The 22714-nt window shown below is 44.3% G+C and overlaps 1 protein-coding gene across 2 annotated transcripts in view; it reads right to left on the reverse strand.

Moving 5' to 3' along the window:
• LOC138664763 (uncharacterized) overlaps window positions 1–22714 on the reverse strand; it is a 49396-nt gene that overhangs the window by 7553 nt on the left and 19129 nt on the right. For both annotated transcript variants that reach the window (XM_069751731.1, XM_069751729.1), the window contains exons 4-6: window positions 5514–5584; window positions 4642–4950; window positions 4273–4519 (exon numbers count right to left, since the gene is read on the reverse strand). In XM_069751731.1, coding sequence (XP_069607832.1) covers window positions 4273–4519; window positions 4642–4950; window positions 5514–5584 — 627 coding nt within the window. The remainder of the gene's footprint in view (window positions 1–4272; window positions 4520–4641; window positions 4951–5513; window positions 5585–22714) is intronic.

Raw genomic sequence — 22714 nt, forward strand, 5'->3', positions numbered from 1 at the left:
GTTTAGAGTTGTGAGACAAGGATGATATAAGAGTTACGTAGGTTTGTTTTACTACAGTGAATGTGGACTTGAAAGTGGGGAGGGACTGTTTAACTGTAAGGGTATGTCCACACGTCCGGATTTCTTGCAGAAATTTTCTGAAGAAAACCGGAAATTTTCTGCAAGAAATCCGCATTTTTTCGCGTTTTTTTAGCATTTTGCAAGCGTAATTAGCTTGCAAAATGCTAAAGTTTTCCAAGCGATCTGTAGCATCAATTGGAAAACTGACTGACAGGTTGGTCACACTTGTCAAACATAGTGTTTGACAAGTGTGACCAACTTTTTACTATAGATGCAGCCTATGCCGCATCTATAGTAAAAGATAGAATGTTTAAAAATAATATTAAAAAAAATGGTTATACTCACCCTGCAGACAGCCGATCTCCTCAGCGGCGTCCATTCCTATAGATGGTGTGTGTGTGCAGGACCTTCGATGACGTCGCAGTCACGTGAGCGGTCGCAAGACCAATCACAGGACCGCGACGTCATCGCAGGTCCTTCACACAGACCATCTATAGGAACAGAAGCGGCAACATGCACCGCTGAGAGGCGGGAAGACACCGGGGCCATCAGAGGGTAAGTATATGACTATTTTTTATTTTAATTCTTTTTTTTTTTTACTAATTATATGGTGCCCAGTCCGTGTAGGAGAGTCTCCTCTCCTCCACCCTGGGTACCAACCGCACATAATCTGCTTACTTCCCGCATGGTGTGCACAGCCCCATGCGGAAAGTAAGCAGATCAATGCACTCCTAGGTGTGCGGAATCCCCGCAATTCCTCATTTTTAATGAACATGTTGCTTTTTTTTCCGCAATGCGATTTTTTTTCACAGGAAAAAAAAGCAACATTTGCACTAGAAATGCGGAATACACAGTAATTAATAGGAGGCATATGTAAGCGTTTTTTTCGTGTTTTTATCACGTTTTTATAGCGAAAAATACTGAACGTGTGCACATGGCCTAACCAAGTGCTCGCTGATGTGAAATCTTTTCCATCTCCACTCAGCAACCCTGGACACCCACCTCCGTTCTTCAGTCTGGCTAGTGTACCAGGGTTGTCTTTGATTGTGTGATGGAGGCGACAGATTCAACAGCTGCAGCTGTTGTGTTATATAAAGTGATGTCAGCATCGTGTAAGGAACCTATGTCTGCAAGAGGTAGAAGTGGATCAGAAAGTGAGTGTAAATCAAGGTGTTTCAGATTTCTACGAGGATGTGCAAGTTTGTGGAGTGGGGATTGTGCACCAGGAGGGAAGAGAATGTGAGAAGGTTGTGGTCAAACAGAGGGAGAGGTGAGTTAGAGAGGTTAGATGGGGAACAGAGGAGGGTAAAGATTAGGTCCAGTGTGTGGCAGTCTTTGTGAGTGGCTGCAGAAGACCATTGAGATAGGCCAAAGGAGGAAGTGATAGAGAGGAGCTTAGACACAGCAGAACGGGAGGTGTCAATGGGGTTGTCAGTGGAAAGGAAATGAAGTAGCTAAGTGTTGAAGTGGTCAAAAAAGTTGGGGGATGACCCTGGGGGGGGGGGGGGGGCGGTAGAGGACAGCTAGTTGGAGGGGGAGTAGATGTGAACAGAGTGCACCTTAAGAGAAGGGAGAGTAACAGAGGGTACTAGTGGAATTGGGATAAAGGAGATATTATCTGACAGGAGAAAACCAACTCCACCCCCAAGATTGTTGCTGGGGGGGGGGGGTCTGACTGAGAGATTGAGTCCCCCATAAGAAAATGCAGCAGGAGAGGCTGTGTCAGATGGTGAGACAGGTTTCAGTGATGCAGAGGAAGGAAAGTTTGTTAGTAATGACAATGTCATAGATGTATGAAAGTTAGTTGCCGACAGAGTGAGCGTTCCATAGGCTTCCTGTTAGAGGGACTGGAGGAGTGGGGGCTGGGCATGAGGTGAGAAAAGTTGTGGAAAATTATGATAAATCGTGGATGGGAGGTAGAAAAGTGGCTGTGGGGTGTGGTGAGGAGGGCCAGGATTTGGAGAGATATCACCAGCAGTGAGGAGGAACAGAAAAAGTGTAGGTGGGAACTGGAGAGAGTATGAGGTAGATGTCTGTGTTTGGAGACAGAGGATTGTATGTTGAGGAACAATTCAGAGGAGGAGGTGAGATGAATGGGGAGGATGGAGAGATGACCAGTTTATTACTAGGTGTAGGGACTATGAGGGTAAGAGTGAAGACCAATCAGAAACATTGTTTATTGTGACTAAGTATCCATTGACCTTCAGTTCCCTTCTGGTCTCATTCAGTACATTACACTTGTATGATGCAGGAGCAGACTACGTCATGCAGACTTGTTGTTCAAAATATATTTGTAGCTGATGCATGCACACATTGGCAGACACTATATTTAGTCAGTGATTGACAGCGGCATTTAATTAAACAGCAGCAATCAGAGCTAGCCTTGGCATTTGCCCTTTATAAAACAAGGTCAATTTCTCAGCCCACTCCATACCCAACGTGGGGCGAAACTGTGCCAATCCAACAAAAGGCAAATTGTCACTGTACTTTCAGACAACATAATCACCAATTACAATTTATAAATTATGTTGTCTAAGGGTACCGTCACACACTGGCACTTTGATCGCTAGGACGGCACGATCCGTGACGTTCCAGCGATATCGTTACGATCTCGCTGTGTCTGACACGCTACTGCGATCAGGGACCCCGCTGAGAATCGTACGTCATAGCAGATCGTCTGACACTTTATTTCGTCGCTGGATCTCCTGCTGACATCGCTGAATCGGCGTGTGTGACGCCGATTCAGCGATGTCTTCACTGGTAACCAGGGTAAACATCGGGTTACTAAGCGCAGGGCCGCGCTTAGTAACCCGATGTTTACCCTGGTTACCAGCGTAAACGTAAAAAAAACAAACACTACATACTTACCTTCAGCTGTCTGTCCCCGGCGCTCTGCTTCTCTGCACTCCTCCTGCATCCTGTGTCAGCGCCGGCCAGCCGGAAAGCACAGCGGTGACGTCACCGCTCTGCTTTCCGGCTGACCGGCGCTGACAGTGCAGAGGAAAGCAGAGCGCTGGAGGACAAACACGGAATGTAAGTATGTAGTGTTTGTTTTTTTTACGTTTACGCTGGTAACCAGGGTAAACATTGGGTTACTAAGCGCAGCCCTGCGCTTAGTAACCCGATGTTTACCTTGGTTACCAGGGGACTTCGGGATCGTTGGTCGCTGGAGAGCTGTCTGTGTGACAGCTCTCCAGTGACCACACAGCGACGATGCAGCGATCGACATCGTTGACGTATCGCTGCAACGTCGTTTCAGTGTGACGGTACCCTTACCCCCTGAAAAAAAATCACCAGTGCTGGCCATTAGGCATCTGTCTATCTTGCTGTCTTTTGTCAAGTTTAATCCCTCTCTAGCAGTTGAGTCAAATTGTAGGAAATGGGGCCAGATCTTCGGTAGAGGTGAGCGAATTTGCTCGGGTCCCTGCTTATTCGGCAAGCAATAGCGCTTACGGCATAATCTGCAGAGGGAACCCAGCTTCTTGGATTGCTCCAGCTGATCAGCTGTTCGGCTCCGCAGCTGCATGTGTCACGGCTGTGACAGCCACAGCACATGCATGGAGAGCCCAACACACAGGATCTCCATGAATGTGTCATGCCTGTCACACAACCGCGACACATGCAAATGATCAGCCTGAGCGATCCATGAAGCCGGGTTCCCGCTGCAGCTTATTCTGTAAGTGCTATAGCTTGCCGAATAAGCAGGGACCCGAGCAAATTCGCTCATCTCTAATCTTCAGCTCTGCTCCTGCTCTCCTGTCTCACTACATATAGTCATAACAGAGAGGTGGGCTTTCAGGTGAAAGCACGCAAATACAGAAGCATGCCTACTAAGAAATGATTAAAAGGAAGTTACTACACCTGTAGTGCTGGCAGAATGCTGAAGAGGATCAACTAATCAAATAGAGATGGTAAGTTTAAAAGCATGAAACTGTGGACAGTTCCTTTACATGTTAGAATGGAGTGTGCATGATGAGAAGGTTTTGAGGGAGATGAAGGTAGGAATACCAGGCTCGTCTGTAGGTTTTTTTTGTGAAAGTACTGGTATACGGTACTATTCATCAACTGTGTATATGTAAGTATTTAACTGACCATACACAGTTCAAGAAAGCTCAGTAAATGGCAAACAAAAGTGCAAAGTTTCACCACCTTAAATGCTAAAATTACTAGAAAGTTGCAGAGAACCTTTTTAACATGCAGGAGACCCCTCACCTTTTATAGCAGTCACCACTGTATCGGGCAGTCGTAGGGGTTTTTCCATGGTGGTATTATTATGTGCAATCCGCTGTCCTGTGGCAGAAGATCGTGCCAGGGTCTCCCGAGAGAAGAAGTAATCCAGTAGACGCCGGGTCATTAACTTGGGCTTATCTGGTGGAATGAGAGAGAGGTCCTCCAGCTGCTGGTAGGTGATATACACGCCAGATGCTGGCACCAGCTCCAGTTTAGGACGTCCGTTACTCTAAACATAGAGAAGGCACAAATTAAACTCCCTCATTTTGCTTATATGAATACACAATTTGGTACGTTTGCAGATCAAGGATCTCCAGAGTGTGGCACCTTGTGCTTTCAAATGAGATATACCTCTACTGGTGAAGCCCACGCTGGAGTCCCATCTGGCAAGGTTTCTTGTAGAGGTTCCTCCCATAACACACAAGATTCAGGTATTGTGTTCTCTGCACTATCATCCATCTTCATCCAGTACTGGAAGCCACTTGTCACCCCGGTGACCCGCAGCATGCCATCTGCAGGGGTGCTGGTCACTTCATTTGGTGCACTTGAATGGTCCGGCTCTGGCGTTTGTGGTGGAATAGGGGATGCCACGCTTTCTGCTGAGGGAAACTTGCTTTCACTCGACTGAACTGGAGTAGATGAAGCTTGAGGAGGGGAAGGCTAGAACAGAGATCATATTTAACGTGTACCATATAACAGATTTCACAATACAAACTGTATAGGTTATTAAATAGTGCTATTGGACATGATGAGGGTGGTGTACTTACTTTGAAAACCCATGCCTGAATGGCTGTATAATCTTTTTTATGTAAACTCATTCACATCCCACTTAGCCTGATTGACAACTCCTTATTTTATGATCAGACAAACTTTCAAAAATCATTGGACAGCCATTGTAATGTTGATCTTCAAAGTACTTACCCTAGACCTGATGAGGCTGGTGTAAGCATTTTGAATAGCCATGCTAAAATAGCCATACAATACGTCTTGAAAGCTTTCTCGTTTCGTCATAAAATGAGGAGGGCAGAGAAAGATTACGTTTACATACATTATACAGCGTTTGGAAATATGTTTTTTTTTTTTTTTTTTTAAGAAAAAGTACACCAGCCTCATCAAGTCAAAAGATATACGGTATTTAGTAATTTCTACAGGCTGTATATTGAAATCTAGTAACATATCCACTTTAAGTGGAATAGCAATTTAGATTTGATCATTTTAAATACCTGTGATTCTGAATTTGTCTCTAGAAATCCTGCCAAATTTTTCAAGAAGGAGACATTGCAATCACTGACCGCTGAAAAGTAAGAAAAAAAGAAAGAAAAAACAGATTTTTCAATCGCTGAATTGTTTTCCAAGCCAAATAAAGGATTTCTGCATAACACTTAGAAAATGTGCACACAGCCTATAGATAACCACAGGGTGCGCGCCATCATGTATCAATAGTAAACAACACACAAAAGAAGAAAAAAAGAAATACAATATTGTGCGCACACCTGAAATCCGACAAATTTTATTAATGTACAATCCAGGAAAAACTATAAAATGTAAGTACCTAGTAATAGATTACATACTGGGTGCTATAGCCTTTGTGGGGGATGGTGTATTGGTTTTGCACGTAATAACCATGATATCTATTACTGCCAGGGTAATATACTGTACTGTTTGCAATCAGGGCATGGTGTGTGCTTTTGTGGGTATATTTTATACATAGCTGCTACATGTGATTATATCAGATCATGATACTACAACATTACGCAGTTTAGACAATTCTCACCATGAGAAATTAGCCCTTTTATTGCACCCTATTAGATGTGTTTCAGGGTTTTGTACTTACATTTTTGAGTTTTTATGGATTGTACATTAATAAAATTTGCCGGACTTTAGGTGTGCATCAAATAAAGGATTGCTATGAAGGAAAAACCTAGATTTTCTTTTTTTAGCAGTTTGTACCCCAGTGCCGCCGTTCACTACGGGAGTACAAACTTAACAGCTGTAACCAGCACTTTTTAGCAACTGCATTACATTTCATAGAGCTGGACCTCACGTTGTTACAAGGAGTTGAACTGGGATCATGATAGAATTCTATAGTGCTTCAAGTTCTGAGGCTAAGTTACACCGAAGTCCCAGCATTCTGGCCATCAAATAGATGGTAAAATGCATCCTAAATACGGACACCATAATCATTTTTTACAGTTTTCTGGTTGGCTCCCTGCAACTGAGTAAGAGTTGTCTGTGTTACTCATGCAATAGTACAGTGCCGGCAAAAAAAATATACATATAAAATCCACATCATAATTTCACTTTTTAAAAGTGTACACAATGGGGGAGATAATAAAAAACTGTCTAATATTAAAGCTGGCTTTGGTGCAAATATCAACCTATCAATGCTCAGTTTTCACTTCTCTGGTAAAGCGAAAGCTGCACTCTGATTGGTTGTTATGTGCAGCTCAGCCAGTTTTGCTATTAGGCAGTCTTTTATTATCTCCCTCAGTTTTTTTATTATCTCCCACAATGGGTCAAAAGAAGCTTAAAACGGAAGAGAAATCCCGTGCCTTGACTCTGCTCGAGAAGGGGGATTCGGTGATTGCTGTAGCTAGAGATCTGGAAGTGTCAAGAGAAGCAATTTGTGTCATTCCATGTCAAGTGGACCAGTGGTCCCCACTCGACCTTCTCCGACTTTGCTGAAAATTTATAAGGATGTACATGTATGTTTGAAAAGAGGTTCTGTAAATTTTTAGGGCCAGATCTCAAATACATTGGGCACTGTTGACCTTTCACTGGAGGTTCCACCAAGCCTGCGGCTTCAGATTTTGCAAACTTTGGCACATAGTCATTAGAGTTCTATACTGACTATGATGCTGAAATTTGGCATACTAGCTCAACTTTTGCTGCTAAACACGATAAAATTATTACCGGCAATGCCAAAACAATATTTCGGCCGCAATTTTGTGTCAAAGTAGCTTGAAAACCGCGTTGCATAAAATTTATGCCAAACTTTGCCCATATATAACTCAAGACCAAAAACCAATAGTAACTGGTGCTTTGCCCTGTACACCAAACATCTACATGATTTTGCATTGCTGCAATATCACGGTCAAAGCATATGTATTTGTGGAAATATTCACACCCACATATGATGAAAAACTTTAAAAAAAACGAATTTTACCTATTTTTAGGTCAAATTTCTCAAAAAGGGTACCCCTAAAATATATTAATTTTGATATCATTAGAAAGAGCACATTTTTCTCTACAAGGATCATTGTTTGTTTTTTTGGAGTCTCTCAGTTTAAGAAATGAAAAATGCCACTGAACATGGTGTTATTTATTAATATGCAATGAATGGTAACTGCACTATTCAAACCCTTGCGTTGGTCCATGGTGGTTATACCACAACCAATTCCCTAAGAATTGGTATTATAATCCTATTAAGAATTGTAATAATGCTGTCTTTTGAGAATTGGCAGCCCCATCGCCTAGGAGCCACGGCCGATAGCCGTGCAAGGCGAGCCTCGGGCGGTCTCTTTATCGCAGGTTCCGAAGCCTGAGGGTGGGTGTCTTTGCCTAGGATTTCAAGCCTAATATTGGGTATCTTTTGTTGGTTCCCAAGCCATAATGTTCAGTCTAAGTGGTCTGGAATTGTTGCTGAATTTGCAACATAATCGGTTCAGAGAAGCTGTATTTTCGGCCCATTGCTGTTGCAGCTGGTGCTGGAATTATTGCATTGATTGACTGCTCGGGAATCCAGCATGTATCATTTCTCACAGGCCAGTGAAAGAAGCTAGCTGGTCCATGAGGATGCATAAAATTTATTAATTCATCATGCTCGTCGACTGAAATTTCAGAAATATTTCCAATCCACCAGTTCCTATCGTAAATGCAGGCAATGTATTGCCCTGGCTGGAGGTTTGCAATTGGCACAAAAGGCATTTCTGATCTGACAGATCTATCTACATGGGCAATGAAAGATGATGGGTCGTTTGACACCCTTGAAATGCGAATCTTTATGTCATCAATTGGCACAAACTGGTGATTTTCTCTTGTTCCAGCAATTGTATGTCCATCTTTGAACCTTTCCTCTTGAACTACCCGTATTTAGTCAATTTTTTCTTTTGGAACAAAAAAAAAAAACTTGATTACTTACATTTGCTCGTTGCAAAAGTTGACTAAATCCACCGGGGTCAGTATTTGGTTTTCAGTTGGGAGTTGAAGACTGGCACGAGCTGCCAACCTCTTTGCTGTCCCTCCAATCCCATCACAGGGCGACTTTCCATGACTGGTACCAAAAAAATTCCATTCAGTGCTGATATTGAAATCAGCGTTGTGGTGGCACAAGTTGAGAGAATTTTTGAAATTTTTGTACTGGGCTGCAGATCCATCGCTGAAGTAGTGGATATGACGAATCCCATAGATGAGTCTTGAGATACTCCATAATTAATGTTAAGAAAATGTGGACTGCAACTGTGTCATGTCGTGAGCAATTACTGATTATGCACAAGCTGATGTTCTGCGCAGCTTCACCATTTAACTCCTTGAAGTAAATTACAAATGGGTGTACTGTAGCTTGACTATTTTCCCAGTGGAAACCTTGAATGGCATCTTGAACAATAAATGAGTAATTTTCAGCAATGTCCATAAGGATCACAAGCTCTCCAGGTCTCAGATTTTCCTTCAACGATTTCAGATAGCAACTTTGATGCTTGGCGATGTAGTGATGGCTACAAAGTTTAGAAATTTTCAAAACCAATTCTTCAATGAAATCTTCTATAGTCAGTTGTTTGGTATCAAGCGTGTCTCGATCAGTCTGAATCCATTGTTTGAACTCAATAATATCTTCAGGGTCACTGTTGACAAACACATTGACTAGAAATTCTTTTAAAACTTCAGGACCCGGGCATTTATCACAACGGTATATCAACTTGGTATATATCAAAATATGTACCGGTACGCGCTGGGTAATAGCAAAGAGTCCACTGATAGGATATGAGAAAATTAAATAGGACACGGAACTAAATATACAATAGAATATCCTAAAGTAGCTGAAAAACACCCAAAATATATATAATTCCCTGCGGTAGATGCAAAAAAAGTCTTTGAAAGTGGAACAGTGTTCCTACCTTGAATAGGAGTAGTCCCGGCTTAAGAGGCGGTAATAGTGCCGTAAATGTGCTGAATATATCCGGGCAATGGAACGTTACCAAAAACAGGTGGCTGCCCCGGCCGGTAGCAGCCACCTAAAACTGACCTCCGATGTAGAGCGCGGGGTCCTGCGAAGCCGGTGCCGTGTGAGATGTAGGCGGTGAATCCGGATGGTGCGCAGGACCTTCGTGACGCGAAGATCACGTGACCGCTGACGGTGGCCGTGAATAGGTACGGGGTGCAGTAAGGATCAAAAGTCCAACGTGTTTCGGAGACGCCTGTCTCCTTCCTCAGGGATGATCCCTGCCCCATGTACATGATCCTTATATAGCTTATAGTACTCCATGCCTTGGTTTATTGAAAGCCAAACAGTTCTATGCCCACGTTTAAACCCCTAGTGAATTATATATATTTTTGGTGTTTTTCAGCTACTTTAGGATATTCTATTGTATATTTAGTTCCGTGTCCTATTTAATTTTCTCACATCCTATCAGTGGACTCTTTGCTATTACCCAGCGCGTACCGGTACATATTTTGATATATACCAAGTTGATATACATTTTTCTTTTTACAAACAGTAGGTGGATGTTTGTTGGTGTCGCTGCAGGGTTATTGAGCTTGATACTTTGCGCCACCATATTTTAGATATATTTATCACAACGGCCAAGCATACAGTCCTTGGATTCAATTCCACAGACCATTTTGCATATGAGCTCTTTGTAGTCATCATTGATTGGGCATGCTGCAAGCATTAGTTTGACATTTTGGTGAATGGTACACACACAAACGGAATGTGTTCCAGCAGATCCAACGGTTACGCACCACTTTGGCCGAAGCTCACAAAACTTGGAAAATCCAATTTCAGGGCCATTCCGATCCCAATAGGCAACAAACATTTCCCTCATATTGAAAATAGTCACGCTACAGTACACCCATTTGTAATTTACTTCAAGGAGTTAAATGGTGAAGCTGCGCAGAACATCAGCTTGTGCATAATCAGTGATTGCTCACGACATGACACAGTTGCAGTCCACACTTTCTTAACAGTAATTGTGGAGTATCTCAAGACTCTCATCTATGGGATTCGTCATATCCACTACTTCAGCGATGGATCTGCAGCCCAGTACAAAAATTTCAAAAATTTTCTCAACTTGTGCCACCACAATGCAGATTTCAATATCAGCGCTGAATGGAATTTTTTTGGTACCAGTCATGGAAAGTCGCCCTGTGATGGGATTGGAGGGACAGCAAAGAGGTTGGCAGCTCGTGCCAGTCTTCAACGCCCAACTGAAAACCAAATACTGACCCCGGTGGATTTATTCAACTTTTGCAACGAGCAACTGCATGGAATCAAGTTTTTTTTTTTTTTTGTTCCAAAAGAAAAATTTGATGAAATACGGGTAGTTCAAGAGGAAAGGTTCAAAGATGGACATACAATTGCTGGAACAAGAGAAAATCACCAGTTTGTGCCAATTGATGACAAAAAGATTCGCATTTCAAGGGTGTCAAATGACCCATCATCTTTCATTGCCCATGTAGATAGATCTGTCAGATCAGAAATGCCTTTTGTGCCAATTGCAAACCTCCAGCCAGGGCAATACATTGCCTGCATTTACGATAGGAACTGGTGGATTGGAAATAATTCTGAAATTTCAGTCGACGAGCATTATGCATTAATAAATTTTATGCATCCTCATGACCCAGCTAGCTTCTTTCACTGGCCTGTGAGAAATGATACATGCTGGATTCCCGAGCAGTCAATAATTGCAATAATTCCAGCAGCAGCTGCAACAGCAATGGGCTGACAATACAGCTTCTCTGAACCGATTATGTTGCAAATTCAGCAACAATTCCAGACCATTTAGACTGAACATTATGGCTTGGGAACCAACAAAAGATACCCAATATTAGGCTTGGGATCCTAGGCAAAGACACCCACCCTCAGGCTTCGGAATCTGCGATAAAGAGACCGCCTGAGGCTCGCTTTGCACGGCTATCGGCCATGGCTCCTAGGTGATGGGGCTGCCAATTCTCGAAAGACAGCATTATTACAATTCTTAATAGGATTATAATACCAATTCTTAGGGAATTGGTTGTGGTATAACCACCATGGACCAACGCAAGGGTTTGAATAGTGCAGTTACCATTCATTGCGTATTAATAAATAACACCATGTTCAGTGGTATTTTTCATTTCTTAAACTGAGAGACTCCAAAAAAACAAACAATGATCCTTGTAGAGAAAAATGTGCTCTTTCTAATGATATCAGAATTAATGTATATTAGGGGTACCCTTTTTGAGAAATTTGACCTAAAAATAGGTAAAATTTGTTTTTTTTAAGTCTTTCATCATACAGTGGGGCAAAAAAGTATTTAGTCAGTCAGCAATAGTGCAAGTTCCACCACTTAAAAAGATGAGAGGCGTCTGTAATTTACATCATAGGTAGACCTCAACTATGGGAGACAAACTGAGAAAAAAAAATCCAGAAAATCACATTGTCTGTTTTTTAACATTTTATTTGCATATTATGGTGGAAAATAAGTATTTGGTCAGAAACAAACAATCAAGATTTCTGGCTCTCACAGACCTGTAACTTCTTCTTTAAGAGTCTCCTCTTTCCTCCACTAATTACCTGTAGTAATGGCACCTGTTTAAACTTGTTATCAGTATAAATGGACACCTGTGCACACCCTCAAACAGTCTGACTCCAAACTCCACTATGGTGAAGACCAAAGAGCTGTCAAAGGACACCAGAAACAAAATTGTAGCCCTGCACCAGGCTGGGAAGACTGAATCTGCAATAGCCAACCAGCTTGGAGTGAAGAAATCAACAGTGGGAGCAATAATTAGAAAATGGAAGACATACAAGACCACTGATAATCTCCCTCGATCTGGGGCTCCACGCAAAATCCCACCCCGTGGGGTCAGACTGATCACAAGAACGGTGAGCAAAAATCCCAGAACCACGCGGGGGGACCTAGTGAATGAACTGCAGAGAGCTGGGACCAATGTAACAAGGCCTACCATAAGTAACACACTACGCCACCATGGACTCAGATCCTGCAGTGCCAGACGTGTCCCACTGCTTAAGCCAGTACATGTCTGGGCCCGTCTGAAGTTTGCTAGAGAGCATTTGGATGATCCAGAGGAGTTTTGGGAGAATGTCCTATGGTCTGATGAAACCAAACTGGAACTGTTTGGTAGAAACACAACTTGTCGTGTTTGGAGGAAAAAGAATACTGAGTTGCATCCATCAAACACCATACCTACTGTAAAGCATGGTGGTGGAAACATCATGCTTTGGGGCTGTTTCTCTGCAAAGGGGCCAGGACAACTGATCCGGGTACATGAAAGCATCAATGGGGCCATGTATCGTGAGATTTTGATTGCAAACCTCCTTCCATCAGCAAGGGCATTGAAGATGAAACGTGGCTGGGTCTTTCAACATGACAATGATCCAAAGCACACCGCCAGGGCAACGAAGGAGTGGCTTCGTAAGAAGCATTTTGTGGCACCCCTAGGGGTATTTGCCACAAAAATAGTTACTGACACTAAACACAAATATTAAGATAGCAAAACTGCACTACCACCTCCGGCCAGAAGGGGGAGCTCCAGAGACTCCCCTTAATCCATTCTGGTCTGAGAGAAGAAATGGCAGTTGGGCTAAGGAGCTGATAGTGAGAGGTCATACAGCTGAATTTCTAACAGCCCTATGACGGTTTCCAGGCCTGAGGAGAAGAGGGACAGAGAAAAGGGACATTGTGAGAACCGGGTAGCATTAATCACTACCCAGAACAGGCGCAAAGACGGATACCGGATCCGTGGCTGTATTCATTATATACAGTGGGGCAAAAAAGTATTTAGTCAGTCAGCAATAGTGCAAGTTCCACCACTTAAAAAGATGAGAGGCGTCTGTAATTTACATCATAGGTAGACCTCAACTATTTGAGACAAACTGAGAAAAAAAAATCCAGAAAATCACATTGTCTGTTTTTTTATCACTTTTTTGCATATTATGGTGGAAAATAAGTATTTGGTCAGAAACAAAATTTCATCTCAATACTTTGTAATATATCCTTTGTTGGCAAACGTTTTCTGTAAGTCTTCACAAGGTTGCCACACACTGTTGTTGGTATGTTGGCCCATTCCTCCATGCAGATCTCCTCTAGAGCAGTGATGTTTTTGGCTTTTCGCTTGGCAACACGGACTTTCAACTCCCTCCAAAGGTTTTCTATAGGGTTGAGATCTGGAGACTGGCTAGGCCACTCCAGGACCTTGAAATGCTTCTTACGAAGCCACTCCTTCGTTGCCCTGGCGGTGTGCTTTGGATCATTGTCATGTTGAAAGACCCAGCCACGTTTCATCTTCAATGCCCTTGCTGATGGAAGGAGGTTTGCACTCAAAATCTCACGATACATGGCCCCATTCAATCTTTCATGTACCCGGATCAGTCGTCCTGGCCCCTTTGCAGAGAAACAGCCCCAAAGCATGATGTTTCCACCACCATGCTTTACAGTAGGTATGGTGTTTGATGGATGCAACTCAGTATTCTTTTTCCTCCAAACACGACAAGTTGTGTTTCTACCAAACAGTTCCAGTTTGGTTTCATCAGACCATAGGACATTCTCCCAAAACTCCTCTGGATCATCCAAATGCTCTCTAGCAAACTTCAGACGGGCCCGGACATGTACTGGCTTAAGCAGTGGGACACGTCTGGCACTGCAGGATCTGAGTCCATGGTGGCATAGTGTGTTACTTATGGTAGGCCTTGTTACATTTGTCCCAGCTCTCTGCAGTTCATTCACTAGGTCCCCCCGCGTGGTTCTGGGATTTTTGCTCACCGTTCTTGTGATCATTCTGACCCCACGGGGTGGGATTTTGCATGGAGCCCCAGACCGAGGGAGATTATCAGTGGTCTTGTATGTCTTCCATTTTCTAATTATTGCTCCCACTGTTGATTTCTTCACTCCAAGCTGGTTGGCTATTGCAGATTCAGTCTTCCCAGCCTGGTGCAGGGCTACAATTTTGTTTCTGGCGTCCTTTGACAGCTCTTTGGTCTTCACCATAGTGGAGTTTGGAGTCAGACTGTTTGAGGGTGTGCACAGGTGTCTTTTTATACTGATAACAAGTTTAAACAGGTGCCATTACTATAGGTAATGAGTGGAGGAAAGAGGAGACTCTTAAAGAAGAAGTTACAGGTCCGTGAGAGCCAGAAATCTTGATTGTTTGTTTCTAACCAAATACTTATTTTCCACCATAATATGCAAAAAAAATGATAAAAAAACAGACAATGTGAATTTCTGGATTTTTTTTTCTCAGTTTGTCTCCCATAGTTGAGGTCTACCTATGATGTAAATTACAGACGCCTCTCATCTTTTTAAGTGGTGGAACTTGCACTATTGCTGACTGACTAAATACTTTTTTGCCCCACTGTATAATACAGCAACCGGAAAAACGTGAGGTGATATCAGCTTCACTAGGGTCGGACGCAGCAACAGACACAGAGTTCAGCGGTACTCCCGGAGGGGGTAAGCCGATAAAAGGACTCGGGTTGCCCGTCGAACCAGGACCCGGAGGGGACAGATTGGGCCGGCAGCCAGTTCACATACAGCAGCAGGGCCATACAGAAATTGCGCACAATAAGAGGCGAAGACCCCGGCAGGGTCAAAGTAACTCAGAGTTCCCATACAGACGCCGGTGACAGGACTGGTTGTAAATCCTTTTATGTTAAAGTAAACTGGTTAAACATTTCAGTGCCTCAGTCTTTCATTTGGACAATAGCCATCTATCCAGGATTGGGATCATCACCGCTGGGAGAACCTGCTGCTGATCAAGTAAGTGCCTGTCCCCTCACGATACCCCTTACACTGTGCATTGCCTGAGGCCACAGCACCGGGTCAAGCCACCTGTGACATTCCCCTCAAGAGACAGACCCCATTGGTCCGGTGCTGGGTACCCCGGTCTCTCGGGCGTCACAATTGGCGTCACGAACAGGATAGAGCCAGCCCATATACCGGGTATTGTGTGCCGTGATTGGAGCCCAAAACTGTGAAAACTTGGATGAAAAATCTTGAAAATTGACTTTATTAAAGAAAAATCCATTCCCCATTGAAAACTATTGAAAGTGACTTTTCCCCATTGGTTATAATGGAGTAAAGATGGCCGCCATCCCCTGAGGTAATCACCTCATAACCGTTAGGCACGAGACTGTTAATTGAGCTACGCCATCACCTGAGCCCCAGTCTAACTGAAAAACTTCAGAATCCGCCATTACAGAGCGCGCGGCCGTCAGGAGCAGCAGGGGGCGTGTCATTGTGGGCGGCACCAAGCTGAGCGCTCTGACATCAGAGCAAGGGGAAAATCGATCCTGCTGCACAGCGGAACGAATCTACACTACACTACACTTCCCGACGGAAGCGGAGGACCGGAAGGGTCCGGATTAACTAAGGGGGCACAGTATGTCGCAGCACGGAGACGCCGCAGCATCCGGCGACGCTAATGCAGCTGAAAGACAGAGTGTCGATAGAGAGTCCGGTAGCGCAGCGGTGCAAGGAGTGGCGCCCATCATACCGGTGCTGATGCCATATACCCCGGGTCGCCCATGGCTTCCAATGTATGAAGGTGAGCCTAATACCCTTGACGATTTCAGAGAAAAGATGCTGGCTCATTTTGACATGTTCCCCGTGGGTGAAGTTCAGCGTGTTAGTCTCCTGATGATGCAGTTAAGTGGCCATGCTAAGCGAGAAGTCACAGCATGGGCAGCTGATCTAAAAGGCACTGTTGAACGCATATTTGCTGGATTAAAAGCTACATTTGAAACCACTGCCAGCAGCAAAGCTAAAGTACGATTCTTTAATTGCAAACAAAAAGTTAATGAGGGCGTGAGAGACTTTGCCTTAAACCTGCAGGAAGCCCTTAAATCACTTACACTGGCTGAACCCATTTTTAATACCGGAGCGGATAAACTGCTAAGAGATCAATTTATTGAGGGACTCTACACCCCTTCTCACCGGGGGCATGTGAGCATGCTTGTTTTTAAGAACCCTGAATTGACATTTGCTCAATTAAAGGAGAGCGTTATACGTCTCCAGCTGGCAGAGGCACCTCGGGATCAGGAGCCTGCGCAACTCATGGCAGAGGCTCCTCAACAACATGGAGTATCAGTGACATCAGCTATGTCCGGGGCCATTGCTAAGCCCCTGGGGCCCAGTACTAATGAGGCTTTTCAACAAAAGCTTGACTCTTTAACTGATGTTGTTGCTTCAATGGCTAAAACCATGCAGGAGATGAGAGGACCCAAGATGGAGTTGGCAAACCGTAGAGAGGATGTTCCGTGGATGAGACCCCGGAAATACCCGACATGGAGAGGACGACCCCGCGACCGCTACCAACCGGATGGACAGCCCATTTGCCGCCGTTGCCAGCAGCCAGGCCACTTTGCACGAGATTGTGATTTAAACGGGAATCCCCTGGGAATGCGGGCCGCTTCCCAGGAATGAACTTTCAAGGCCCAACACCCTGGCACGACAGGTACATCGGAGGACGACCCATTATCCCTATCGTGCTGGACGGAATGCCCCTCTACGCTTTGCTGGACACAGGTTCCCAGATTTCATCTATACCGTATATCCTTTATAAGAGGTACTGGGCTGATGCAGATATTGATAAAGGGCCCTCTGATGTTGAACTAGATATATGGGCCAGTAATGGTAAGTTGGTACCGAAACTAGGATTCAGGGAGATGACCATAAAGATTGGTAAAGTAGAATTGAAGAAACAGGGTATAATTGTTGTTGATGTTGACCGGCGGAACTGTGAACCAACTGTATTGATAGGAATGAATGTGTTAGAGAACTGCTTTTCCGAAGTCATTTCTGTCTTACAGCAAATTGTTGAAACTGCCCAATCCTGCCAGCAGAGAGTTCTCCAAAGGGAAATAAAAGTATTGATGTTAAGGCAACAGGTAGAAGTTGCAGGTGGAGAAATCGGCAGTGTGAGGGTAAGTGATCCAACGTCTATTGTAATCCCACCAAAAACAGAAATGCTGGTATGGTGTAGAGCAGCCATTGGTACTAAGGGACGAGATTATCAAGCCTTAATAGAACCAGTGTACACCGACAGCAGGCCCACTATACTCACAGCACGAGGGATAGTCGAGGTACACCAGGGACGAGTGCCGGTACGACTTTTGAACTGTGGAGAGGAAGAGGTCACTTTGCCAAGGTATGCTACAATGGCAAAGCTATATACTGTTGACAACAATGCCATCACAACCATTGAGCCCTTAGAACCAACCTGTCAGGTGGAAGGCAATGGCTCAGATGGAGAAATGGAGGATTGGTGCCAACAGCTACACGTGGGCATAAATTCAACACCTACCCATCAAAAACAAGGGGTGTATAGGCTAGTGACGGAATATGAACAAGTCTTCAGTAAACACCCATTGGACTTCGGACGGATAGAAGGGGTAGAACACACAATCCCCACAGGTGACCATCCCCCAATAAAAGAAAGATATAGACCCATACCGCCCGCTCACTATCAATGTGCAAAAGATATGCTGAGGGAAATGAAACAGGCCGGGGTAATAATAGACAGCTGTAGCCCCTGGGCGGCCCCTCTAGTGCTTGTCAAAAAAAAGGACGGAACCATGAGAATGTGCGTAGACTACCGGCGGATTAATAACATCACCCATAAAGACGCCTACCCCTTGCCTAGGATAGAAGAGTCCTTGACTGCTTTGAAATCTGCTAATTATTTTTCCACCTTAGACTTAACAAGCGGGTATTGGCAAGTCCCTGTGGCTGAGAGAGATAAGGAAAAGACAGCATTCACCACACCAATGGGTCTAAGTGAATTTAATCGCATGCCATTCGGACTCTGCAACGCATCCGGTACCTTCCAGCGGCTGATGGAATGCTGCCTCGGACACAAGAACTTCGAGACTGTCCTCCTGTACCTAGATGATGTGATCGTCTACTCAAAGACTTACGAACAACACTTAAAAGATCTGGCAGAAGTGTTCGAAGCCTTATCCAGGTATGGCATGAAAATCAAGCCATCCAAATGTCACCTTCTCAAGCCAAAGGTACAGTACCTGGGACACATCGTGAGTTCGGAGGGAGTAGCACCGGATCCCGAGAAAATAAGCGCCATAAGGGATTGGCCAAGACCTACCAACGCAAAAGAAGTGAGGCAATTCCTGGGATTGGTGGGTTACTATCGCAGATTTATAAAAGGATTTACCAAATTGGCAGCACCCTTGCAAGACGCCTTGGTAGGGCAGACGAAGAAACCTTCAAACCGAAACCCTCCTTTTCAGTGGAACGATGAAAGGGAAGACTCCTTTGAACAACTAAAGAAGGCACTAACCGGAGAAGAGGTTCTGGCATACCCAGATTACCATCAACCTTTCATCCTCTACACCGATGCCAGTAATGTGGGACTAGGAGCGGTGCTGTCACAAAAGCAAGAAGGTCGGGAGAAAGTCATCGCCTTTGCAAGTAGAAAGCTCCGGCCTACTGAAAGAAATCCAGAAAATTATAGCTCCTTCAAATTGGAACTACTGGCAGTAGTTTGGGCTGTGACTGAACGTTTCAAACACTATCTGGCTGCTGCAGAATTTATTGTCTATACTGACAACAATCCGTTGACCCACCTGGACACAGCCAAATTAGGTGCGTTAGAACAGCGATAGATAGCCCGGTTATCCAATTACAACTTCAAGATCAAGTATCGAGCAGGTCGCAAGAATGGAAATGCCGATGCCCTATCCCGGATGCCACACTTGAGAGATGTAGAAGAAGAAACGGGGGAGCTTGAAGAAATTGAACTACCAGCCTTCCATCATCCCAAGGCAAAACATCATCAGTCAAGTACCTATCAGAAACAACAAGAGGTGAATTTTAATCCGTTAGCACACCATAGATGGGCTGACACTCAAGACAGCAATCCGGCTGTGAAGTTGGTGAAGGAACTGCTGACTGAGCAAAGTGCATATCCCGATGAGGATGCCCCAGAAGAGACGCATCAACTCTGGAAAGAGAGAGGCAAAATGTTCCTGTATCAAGGGAAGCTCTGTAGAAGGTACACCAATCCGAAAACACATGAATTGGTTTGGCAGATTATCGTGCCTAAACAAGATGTCAAGATGGTCCTCGAAGCTTACCATAATGGTGCTGGTCACTTCGGTTGGAAAAAGTTAGAAGTACTTCTAAGAGAAAGATTTTATTGGGTCGGGATGAGAAAATCAATCGAACAGTGGTGCAGAAATTGTGGCCCGTGCAACCTCAGAAGAAACGATCAAAAGAACCAAAGAGCACCACTGCAGCCCATAATCACCAAACAACCACTTGAACTTGTAGCCATGGACCACGTGAAGTTGACACCAAGCCGGTCCGGCTATGTCTATGCCTTGACCATCGTGGACCATTATTCACGCTTCTTGGTAGTAGTACCCGTAAAAGATCTGACAGCAAAAACAGCAGCCAAAGCGTTCCAAACGTACTTTTGTAGACCCCATGGATATCCGGAACAGGTTCTCACCGACCAAGGTACAGCCTTTGAATCAGAGATCTTCAGAGAATTCTGTAATATGTATGGTTGCAAAAAGATCCGGACGACGGCCTATCATCCACAAACAAACGGCTTATGCGAGAAGATGAACCATATTATAATAGACCTACTAAAGACTTTACCTGAGACAGAAAGGAATCAATGGCCAGAGAAATTGCCTGACTTGATAGATCTATATAATCATGTCCCGGTAAGCTCCACCAACTGCACCCCAGCTTACCTTATGCGTGCAAGACCCGGCCAATTACCAATCGATCTAGAAATGGGAATTCTGAAACCAGACGCAGAAGTTCAAGACTCCAATTGGGATATCATACGGCAAAAGCAGTATCGCCAAGTGCAAGAGTGTGGAAAGAAGCCTTCAGCAAACTAGAGAAAGACAAGAGCGAACTTTCAACCAGAATGCTCTAGCGACCCCATTAAGACCGGGTGACCAAGTGCTCAAGAGAAATCGTCGAACCAATAAACTAGACAATCAGTGGGAAGCCGTACCCTACACAGTTTTACCAACAAGAATGGATAATCCTAAAATGTGTCTCATTAGCAAAAACGGAGGCTTAACATCTGTACTAGTGTCAAGAGACAATCTTAAATTGTGTCCGGAAGCATTGAAAGAGCCAGAAGTTGTCCAGCCAGAACCAGAAGTTATTCAACCCATACTGGTCCAACCAGTAAAGGAAAAAGAAGAGAAAATGTATCACACCTGTATAGGAGACTTTCCCAAAACCCTACTAACATACCATGGTGCAGTAGTGGTTCCCATGGTGGCCTTTTACCCAACACCGAACCCAATACCAGAAGTCCCAAGACAGGAAGAGGCTGACCCCGTACTACAGGAGGTTCCAGGCCAGGAAGAACAGATTCCTGATCAGAGTAATCTCATTCACGGTGGACTTGCCAACTCCATAGTCATGGAATTATCTTTAGCAGAGCGGGCAGATACTACATCCGCAGTAGACAGTAGTACACCACATGAAGAGATACCGCTATTACGTAGATCACAGCGTAGTACCCAGGGCCAATTACCGGCCAGGTATGCAGATTACCAACTATAAAGCTCATAATGTGAATTGTATATATGCCATATATAGTTAAACAGAAAATGTAGTATAGTCATTGTTATCAGTCTGCAACGTTTAAGCCCAGTACCTACAGAGACTTGTCTGTATGAACTTCTTGCATATTCTTGAACTTGTTATCAGCCCGGAGGCACTAAATCAAAGCTCCGGAAAGACTGCTTTTTGAACTTTCCTTTTTGCTCTTTTTGAACTTTCTTTAGACTTTCTATTGGTAACTCCGTTGGAAAAATGGAACTAAATTCCTGGACACAAAGTGCAGTGCCTTTCCTAGTACCTTCAAGGGTAGAACTGTATTAATGGACGCTATTTGAAGTGACTTTTTACAGAACTCTATTTTTGTTTCCTTGAGTGGTTTTTGTAACTTTTCATTTTTAAGACTCTGTACATATTAATTGTTATTTCAAAATGTTATCGTCCCACAGTCCCGGAGTACTGTTCTTAACTAATGGGGAATGTGGCACCCCTAGGGGTATTTGCCACAAAAATAGTTACTGACACTAAACACAAATATTAAGATAGCAAAACTGCACTACCACCTCCGGCCAGAAGGGGGAGCTCCAGAGACTCCCCTTAATCCATTCTGGTCTGAGAGAAGAAATGGCAGTTGGGCTAAGGAGCTGATAGTGAGAGGTCATACAGCTGAATTTCTAACAGCCCTATGACGGTTTCCAGGCCCAAATCACCGGCCTGAGGAGAAGAGGGACAGAGAAAAGGGACATTGTGAGAACCGGGTAGCATTAATCACTACCCAGAACAGGCGCAAAGACGGATACCGGATCCGTGGCTGTATTCATTATATATAATACAGCAACCGGAAAAACGTGAGGTGATATCAGCTTCACTAGGGTCGGACGCAGCAACAGACACAGAGTTCAGCGGTACTCCCGGAGGGGGTAAGCCGATAAAAGGACTCGGGTTGCCCGTCGAACCAGGACCCGGAGGGGACAGATTGGGCCGGCAGCCAGTTCACATACAGCAGCAGGGCCATACAGAAATTGCGCACAATAAGAGGCGAAGACCCCGGCAGGGTCAAAGTAACTCAGAGTTCCCATACAGACGCCGGTGACAGGACTGGTTGTAAATCCTTTTATGTTAAAGTAAACTGGTTAAACATTTCAGTGCCTCAGTCTTTCATTTGGACAATAGCCATCTATCCAGGATTGGGATCATCACCGCTGGGAGAACCTGCTGCTGATCAAGTAAGTGCCTGTCCCCTCACGATACCCCTTACACTGTGCATTGCCTGAGGCCACAGCACCGGGTCAAGCCACCTGTGACATTCCCCTCAAGAGACAGACCCCATTGGTCCGGTGCTGGGTACCCCGGTCTCTCGGGCGTCACAATTTCAAGGTCCTGGAGTGGCCTAGCCAGTCTCCAGATCTCAACCCTATAGAAAACCTTTGGAGGGAGTTGAAAGTCCGTGTTGCCAAGCGAAAAGCCAAAAACATCACTGCTCTAGAGGAGATCTGCATGGAGGAATGGGCCAACATACCAACAACAGTGTGTGGCAACCTTGTGAAGACTTACAGAAAACGTTTGACCTCTGTCATTGCCAACAAAGGATATATTACAAAGCATTGAGATTAAATTTTGTTTCTGACCAAATACTTATTTTCCACCATAATATGCAAATA

This window comes from Ranitomeya imitator, chromosome 2 (assembly GCF_032444005.1).
Source record: "Ranitomeya imitator isolate aRanImi1 chromosome 2, aRanImi1.pri, whole genome shotgun sequence".
Lineage (NCBI taxonomy): Eukaryota > Metazoa > Chordata > Amphibia > Anura > Dendrobatidae > Ranitomeya > Ranitomeya imitator.